Source organism: Benincasa hispida, chromosome 1, assembly GCF_009727055.1.
Source record: "Benincasa hispida cultivar B227 chromosome 1, ASM972705v1, whole genome shotgun sequence".
Taxonomy (NCBI): Eukaryota; Viridiplantae; Streptophyta; class Magnoliopsida; order Cucurbitales; family Cucurbitaceae; genus Benincasa; species Benincasa hispida.
This window is the reverse complement of record NC_052349.1, coordinates 72,793,073-72,801,826: the sequence shown is the minus strand read 5'-3', so window position 1 is coordinate 72,801,826 and position 8,754 is coordinate 72,793,073. Positions and strand designations below refer to the sequence as shown.

The 8,754-nt window shown below is 32.1% G+C and overlaps 1 protein-coding gene across 2 annotated transcripts; it reads left to right on the top strand.

Annotated features, from left to right (window-relative positions):
- The first annotated feature begins 1,641 nt into the window (after positions 1 to 1,641).
- Positions 1,642 to 7,564, top strand: LOC120069184 (long chain acyl-CoA synthetase 4-like). 2 transcript variants are annotated; one of them, XM_039020865.1, is made up of 19 exons: positions 1,642 to 1,919; positions 2,583 to 2,646; positions 2,762 to 2,851; positions 2,948 to 3,004; positions 3,277 to 3,325; positions 3,518 to 3,594; positions 3,765 to 3,804; positions 3,917 to 4,011; positions 4,335 to 4,502; positions 4,681 to 4,791; positions 4,867 to 4,954; positions 5,162 to 5,228; positions 5,589 to 5,664; positions 5,770 to 5,887; positions 6,022 to 6,267; positions 6,355 to 6,494; positions 6,604 to 6,786; positions 6,892 to 7,011; positions 7,198 to 7,564. In XM_039020865.1, exons 1-19 carry the CDS (start codon positions 1,768 to 1,770, stop codon positions 7,237 to 7,239), a joined length of 1,983 nt encoding a protein of 660 aa, XP_038876793.1. In that variant the 5' UTR covers positions 1,642 to 1,767; the 3' UTR covers positions 7,240 to 7,564. The 2 variants fall into 2 exon arrangements, with proteins under 2 accessions (XP_038876793.1, XP_038876801.1); XM_039020873.1 differs by lacking the exon at positions 1,642 to 1,919 and adding an exon at positions 1,950 to 2,074.
- The last annotated feature ends 1,190 nt before the right edge of the window (positions 7,565 to 8,754 follow it).

The window sequence follows — 8,754 nt, the reverse complement described above, 5'->3', positions numbered from 1 at the left end:
ATACATGAAGTTCTATCAAACCATATGAACTAAAATCTAAATTTTAAAACCATATGGTCTAACTTTTAAGTTTATCCAAATTATAGGGACCAAATTTAGAATTTAACCTAATTTATAATATATTACATAATAAATATTTTAAATTTTCAAAAATTGAATTAAGCTTATATGACATATAGTATATTTCTAAATGTTTTTAACATTATTTAATATAATTCTACATTTTAAATTTAAAAAAAAAATAAATTCTAGATACAATGAAAACATAAAAATGTTGTTTTCAAAATCTATACTATTTTGATTATATAATTTGAAAATAGTTTTCAGAAACAGAATTCAAATTATTTACTAAATACATATTCACTTAATTTAGTAAATCTGAAAACATAAAACTGAATTTCGAACCAAATAACCTTTAGAATTCCCAAATTTTAAAACATAAATACAAATATTGTCTTTCAACGAAAATGAACAAAAACTCATTAGTTATTGGTTTTTGAACTTTTGACCTCGAGGAGTAAGTGATAAACTATCCAAAGAGGGTGACCTTTTATTTTTCTAATTCAAGCTCTATTCTTTATACTTTTATCTTGAAAAAAAATAATTAATTGTTTAAAAAACTTAGTTGTCCTAAAGAACACCATGGGGGAAATAATAATGAATTTTTGTTAAAAGGGGTTTCAAAACACAAATACCCAAATGCATTTTCATTTGTAGGGTAGAATACATTTTTAGTATCTGATTAATTTAATTTTTATTTGGTCATCAAAGTTAGAACCAACACTTGAAAGTTGAAACTTAAATTTATTTTCTATTTGATTTTTGAAAATCCAAAAATGATATATTTAGTTTATGAAATTTAAATGTAATTTCAAATAGTCTTCTGAAATTTGAAATTGATTTTAAAATGATCCTTCAAGTAAGACGAACATTTATTAAAAAAACACATTATTTTTTAAATTATAAATATCAAAAACTACCAATTGAACTTAACTCAACCTTCTTCGAAGGTCGAAGACTCGATTCCCTGAGTATTTATTATACTCACCAACAAAAAATTTCCAAATAAAAACAATCATATTTTGGTTGAAATTATAATATTTCAACCCATTGAACTATCTCAAATTAGCAAATTATGTTTCTATTCATTGTTCAATATATGCCATTTTTATATAAAATCATCAAAGCCAAGTACAATATGTCATTTATTATTTGATCGTATATTACACAATACTTTAAGAAAAATAGGAACCCATATAATTACAATAATATTAAAACAAAGCAGAGTTTAGTCAACAAAAATTAATGGGGTATTTTTCTAGAAATCAAAAGTTCGATATCCACTTTATAATTATTATATTAAAAAAAAAAAAAAATTTAATTTGTGCATTTTTTTTAAGTTAGAAGTTAGATTCTCTCCGTTATCGCTAAAAGTACTAAAATTTAAAAAAAGACAAGGACTGAACACATAATATTACAAAAAAGTGAGGGACTGAATTTGTAAATAATATGTTATTTTAATCGTAATTGTTTTGGTGAATGGGAAAAAAAAAAATAAAAAAATGGAAGAAAAGGAAGAAAAAAATGGATGTATTTACAATATACGCCACTTGGTCAGGTCACCCATAGCCACCAATCTTCATGACTTTTGTATTTTGATTTGTATATATAAAAGCAATTTCTTCCTCTCAATTTCATCGAAAATTTGAAGTTGAAGGATCCACAGACTCTGTTTCGAGATTATTACTCTGTAACGGAAGCCGGAGGATGTCGCAGATGAAGTATTTGATTGAGGTGGAGAAGCCCAAGGCCGCCATTGATGGAAGACCTTCGATCGGACCTGTTTACAGAAGCATTTTCGCCAAGGATGGCTTTCCGCCTCCCATTCAAGGATTAGATAGTTGTTGGGATATATTTCGGTGCGATTTCTTCACTTTCTGCTTGTTTGCTGAGAAAAACCGCTACTAGATTCTGCATTTTGTGCTTTTGCTGTGCCTGTTTTTGTTTTGGTTTTCAGCTGTGGAAGGAAAGCCAAGTAGAAGTGCTTTCCGGTTTCATTGATATCATTAGTTGAGTTGAGTTCTGCTTTCTGTATTCTTCAAGATTTGCCTGTGCTTTTGATACTGTGCTATATATATTGAAGTATGCGCTCGATTAGTTTTGATAGAAAGTTTCATAGTTCATCGTTCTTGTTTTTCTAAGTACTTAGCTCGTCTGCTTTTAATTGGAACAGTCGGAGTTCAAAAGTGCATGAGATCAATTTGTTTTTTTCTTTCTTTAGATGTATAGATTATTGTATCATGCTAGGTGTCTGTGTTCTGCTTGCTCTGTTCTTATTTTCATATTTGAGCTCCATTTTTTCATTTTCTTGAGCTCTGATCAATACCATTCTTTGGCTGTCTCAGCTGTGCATGGGGTTATAGTAGACCTTTGCTTGCAGGTTTATGGGTTGTTTTTCTTTCCATAGTTAATGTAATATGATCATGGTGATGCTTTTCTATTTCTGTGCAATCCTCTCGGGGAAATGTTTGGGGATGTTATGTAATGCGCCAATTTTTCCATTGATTACTGTTGTATTGCAGGTTATCAGTGGAAAGAAACCCTGGTAATCGAATGCTCGGGCACCGTGAGATTGTGGATGGAAAGGTATATGCATCTTGGAGATAATCCAAGTGCCTGCGCCCCAAAGTGTATGTTTTTGTTTTTCTATCATCCACTAAGATCTTGCAATAAGTTTTACCTTGGATCTGTTTTTTTGCAGCCTGGTAAATATGTGTGGCTAACATATAAGGAAGTGTACGATATAGTCGTAAAAATTGGAAATTCTTTGCACACTCGTGGTTTTGAGGAAGTAAGTTGCCATCCTCACTAAGATATTCGATTCATTTATGCAAGTACATCTCTGCAAATCTTGTGGATTAAAGCTTTAACTAATCTCCATTTATAGGGAGCAAAATGTGGTATTTATGGTGCCAATTGCTCAGAGTGGATAATAAGCATGGAGGTAGACTTTCACTCTTGCTCCTGACTTCTTTCTTGGTATCATTCATCTTTTATCTTCCTCAAGAGTTTTTAAATAACTATTAATGCACTTTTTGGATGACTAGAACCGTCTGTGTATTCATGATATGCAAGGAAAAGTCAGTTTTTTCTTTTTTGGAATTTCAGAAACGTGATGATTTTCACATGGCACATTTGTTGCCTCCTATCTTCTCTAAGTTATTGTTGTTACTTTATCCTAGATGACTATTGCATGACATTTCAGAATACTTGCAGGCATGTAATGCTCATGGACTATATTGTGTTCCTTTGTACGACACATTAGGTATGTCCATATGCCTTTTCCTCCAAGTTCTTAATTGTCACAATGAGATTGGAAGAAACAGTGGCACTGTGCCTCTAAATTTATAATTACATTATGTGGTTTAAGTATTATCTCGAGCTCTTCCAGTATCTCTTTCATTAGAAAAATAAGAGTAAGCTGATGAACTTTCTATCATACTGATTCAATGTTTAGGTGCTGGTGCTGTGGAATTTATTATTTGCCATGCAGAAATTTCTGTTGCTTTTGTAGAAGAGAAGAAGCTTCCTGAGGTACAGACCAATGGTGGAAGCCAGAAATTTAGAATATTTATTCTTAAATTACATATATGGTTATTAACTATGCATCTTTACCCTCTGAGAATGGTGATTTGGTGGGACAATATATAAGGTACTTGTCCTGGGTAGTTCTGATCATTTGAATTTTATATTTTTGTTTCCAGGTCTTGAAAACATTTCCGAGCACAACCAAATACTTGAAAAGTGAGTTTTTTTATTATTGTTTATATTATTTTTCCAATAATTTGTCTATAGAAGCACATTTTTATTTATTTATTTCTATTTTTATTCAAATGTTTCGCTTGTTTGTTTGTAGCAATTGTGAGTTTTGGCAAGGTTGCACCTAATCTAAGAGAGGAGTTTGAGAAGTATGGGGTTGAAATATTTTCTTGGGATGAATTTTCGCTTCTGGTAAGTTTTGATCCTGCATAGGATCTCCCTTATTCAATAATTTAGTATTTAGCCTGAAAACTTTCTTGATCTCAACTGCATAAAGTTTTTCATGGTAACGTTTTGTTTGGGAATGTTGTTTCCTCTTCTGAGTCTGGATGATGAACTGAAAACTTTTTTATTAAGACAATATTGGTATACGTGTAAAAAATACGTTGTAGACCTGGTAATGGCCATTTTTTACCCGTCATCTTTCATCACAAGGAAAAAATTACAAATTACTCTCATCAATTTATAAGCTGTCATTTCTTGAATCTGATATTTTTGGTATCTGTTTTAAACAGGGTGAAAATCAACATTTTGATCTTCCTGTGAAAAAGAAAAGTGATATTTCTACTATTATGTATACAAGTGGAACTACTGGAGATCCCAAAGGAGTGATGATATCAAACAAAAGCATAATTTCACTTATAGCTGGTGTCCAGCGTCTCTTAGAGAGTGTAAATGAAGAGGTAATTTTCCTTCGTTTTTTTGTACTTCCAATGTTTTATTTATGAAAGCCTTGAAATGAAAATTTGACTAATATACCCTATGGAATGGTCAATCTAGATTGATATACGTTGTACTTATTGTGTCTAATAGCTCAATTTCTTACCTCTCTCTCTCTCTCTCTCTCTCTCTCTCATACAGTTGAGTCCAGAAGATGTATATTTGTCATACCTTCCACTAGCACACATCTTTGACCGGGTGATTGAGGAGCTGTTTATCTTACATGGTGCTTCCATTGGGTTTTGGCGTGGGGTGAGTTATCATTTGATTTTCTTTGTGCGCCAAATCTAAGGTTTGTAAAATGTGCTTATCATTTGCATTCTGCAGGATGTCAAATTATTGGTTGAAGATATTGGGGAGCTCAAACCCAGTATCTTCTGTGCCGTTCCTCGAGTTTTAGATAGAATTTATGCTGGTAAGCTGACCGTGTGTAAACTATATGATTTTGATGTTGTTATAATCCTTTTTACCTAATAATAATTATTGAGAACAGGCGTCTCTACAGCTAAAACCAGTCATATGAATTGAAGTTGGGATTATCCAGGGTGTTGCTCTGGTTTTATCTCTTTGGTCTGTGGATGCTAATACCATTATCACAATAATAGTTATTATATTTTCCCAGGCTTGACTCAGAGGTTAGATGCAGGGGGCATCTTTAAGAAGACATTATTCAATATTGCATACTCACGGTGAGTCAGTTCCACTGATCTAGTTTTCTTAAAATATGCATGGTATTAGTGCCTGATGAATTTTGATAAAACAAAGGAAGTTTTATAAAATCTCACCCTATTCCTTTTAGGAAGATTTTTCCGAGTCAAAACTACTTAAAATGAGTATTTATATAGTGTACTTTATGACGGGTGGTATTTTTATACATAAACTAATCTATGTTAGGCATGATTCGCTAACTGCCTTAGAACTTGATAATTCGATCAACTTTGTGATTATAGATGGTGTTTCTCGGATATTTTTATGAATTTCAAATTTCACCAGTTCTTGTTCATTATTTCTCTTATTGTTAATCTGATTAGTCTTATTCTTTGTTGCAGTAAATTTGGTAACATGCAAAAGGGGCATAAACACGGCGAGGCATCTCCCATTTGTGACAGATTTGTCTTTAATAAGGTGAAAAGCATTTTCTTCTTTCTTGGCACACCTCCTATTTGACATGAGCCTCAGATTTACTAAACCTTAAATTCATATTTTTGTCCTTTCGGGGTTCTTTACCAGGTAAAGGAAGGGTTGGGAGGTAATGTGAGACTTATTCTATCTGGAGCCGCACCTCTAGCTACTCACGTAGAAGCTTTCTTGAGAGTTGTGGCATGTGCTCATGTTCTACAAGGATATGGTATGTAATCTCTACAGTACAGAAGTTTCTGCCCTTCATGGACTCGTATAGTTTTCTTATAATTTTTCTTTGGCATTCCTTCCATTTCTGTTTCACTCATACTTCAATAATGATTATGTTTCATGCTAATGCAGGTTTGACAGAGACCTGTGCTGGGACTTTTGTTTCATTGCCAAATGAACTCTCAATGTTGGGAACAGTTGGCCCTCCAGTGCCAAATGTGGATGTCTGCCTAGAATCTGTCCCCGAAATGGGATACGATGCCCTTTCGACCATACCACGAGGTGAAATATGTGTTAGAGGAGACCCGTTGTTTTCTGGATACTACAAGCGTGATGACCTAACCAATGAGGTCATGATTGACGGATGGTTCCATACAGGTAATCTTAATCCGTGTGATAAAACTTATTTGCTCCGTTATTCTATGGTTTGTTATCATAAATTTACCTCCTTTTTCTTATCTGCAGGTGATATTGGTGAGTGGCAATCGGATGGGAGCTTGAAAATTATTGACCGCAAGAAGAATATTTTCAAGCTTTCTCAAGGAGAATATGTTGCCGTGGAAAATTTGGAGAATATTTATGGTCTTGTATCTTCTATAGACATGGTATTTTCTGAACTTTTGTTAGCTTTAATAGCAATGTTTTTTACGCACATTAGAAATAAAGCTTCAGTTATTATATGCCTCATACATGATATTCTGATGCTCAATTTAGATCTGGGTCTACGGGAACAGTTTTGAGTCGTTTCTAGTTGCAGTAGCTAACCCCAACAAGCTAGCACTCGAACGTTGGGCAAACGAAAACGGAATCGAAGAGGACTTTGATTCACTTTGTGAAGATAAGAGGGCAAAGGACTACCTGCTTGGGGAGCTCAACAAAATTGCAAAAGAGAAGAAGGTTCTATTTCTGCCAATTTGCTGCAGACTTCTTTTGATTTAGCTAAACAAATATTACTCAATTGTCAAAAACTAACACGAAGCTCACAACTCTTGCTCTTGGCAGTTGAAAGGCTTTGAGTTTATTAAAGCCATTCACCTTGATCCTCTACCATTCGATATGGAACGTGACCTTATAACTCCAACATACAAGAAAAAGAGGCCTCAGTTGCTTAAATATTATCAGGTTCGTACTCGAATAACGCCCTATCTCATCTATCAATTTAATCAAATTTCCCAAACATGCAAATACATGATTGTTTGTTCTTATTTTTCTCTCCTTGGTATGGATTCTCATACATTTCTCTTTAGCTCATTGGCATTCAGTTTTTCGCCTGATATTGGAACTTTTTTTCCCTTCATTTTTTGGCAGAATGTAATTGACCGCATGTACAATAATGCAAAGAAGCCTTAATGACGGAAGATAACATTTATGGAATCCATTGCCAGACTGCACTGTTTCTCATGAAATTATCTTCTTTTTTCCTTTACTGTACATATGGGTTACTAATCCACCTAATCAATCAATTTATATGAAGGATAAAGCTTTGGTTTTAGGGGGACTTGGAAATTATTGACCCAAACATTCTGCTATATTAAATCTAATGAGTTGTATTATTATAGACAGATTAGCAGTTGAAATTGGGATGCCTGTTTTTAGAATTAGTACCACTTTGAAGTTTGAAATCATGGGGATCAATTTCAATTAAAAATAAATACATAGAGAAGGTTACATTCAATTCTATTTTTGAACATTTTTTTGTACTTCTAAAATTTGTTATTAATTGAATTTATTAAACATTGTTTGTCATTAATAAGTGGGTTTAGGAATAAATAGAAATTGATGTGATGTTTATACTTTCAAAAATAGAAACCGTGATAAGGAGAGTTAAATCAATTGGCTGCAATTGCACGTCACTCTCTAGAATTTATTGGTGGGAACTAGGAAGTACTTTCATTTTGAAAATGATATCCAGAAACGACAACGGAATTGAAGGCTCTCACTAACACCTAACCATTAAAATATGTAGGTTAACTTATACCAAATACTCTTAAATGTTGTACTTTCTGTCAAAGATATCTTAAACTTTTAAAATGTGTTAAAAATATTTTTACTCCGTTAGTGTTTTGTGTAAAAATATTCCTCAATTTACATAAGTTTCAAAAACTTAAACTTAGGAAAAAAAAAAATTCAAAAAATACCTTTGTTGTTATAGGAACAAAAACCGTTTATACCGTCTTAGTCTTTATGTTCCATTTTTTTTCTCTCATCCCTTCTTCAATACCCTCTTACTCCCCTTTTTGTTAATTATTTGACATTTATTTATCTAAAGTAAGTAAATAAATAAAAATGGTATACTTAAGTTAAGATATATGGACTATGATAAGAAGGAAGAGAATAAATCAAGCACCCAAGGATTTTAGAACTTAAATGTTTTAACAAAGTTGTATGTTAGTAGCTGACTCTGTGTGGTGAATTGAAACTACAAATATCAGTAATTCCAAAATAGAAAACAGTTGTTGATTTGGGAAAGACAATTGTCCTTCTAATTTTGCAATTTTGTTCATGTAATTAACCTAATCTCTATATTTTATTATTATTTGAGATTCTATTTAACCACTTTTCGAATTTATCTCACTTTAATAAAATATCCAAATTTTTCTACCAAATTTATATTTGAAATATCCATATATTATTCAAACTTCTTTTATCCATATATTTATTCAAATCTCTATATTGTTTTTCATAATTGTATACCTACATTTTTAATGAATAACGGTATATTTCTCACATTTTTAATAAATTAGTTATATATGTTATTTTTTATATTATTTTAATGTTTTGGGAAAAGAAATACCACTTCCTAAGAAAATGGTCATGCGTTGATTGCACAAGAATCAGTTGAATTGTTACTCCATAACTTTTTTA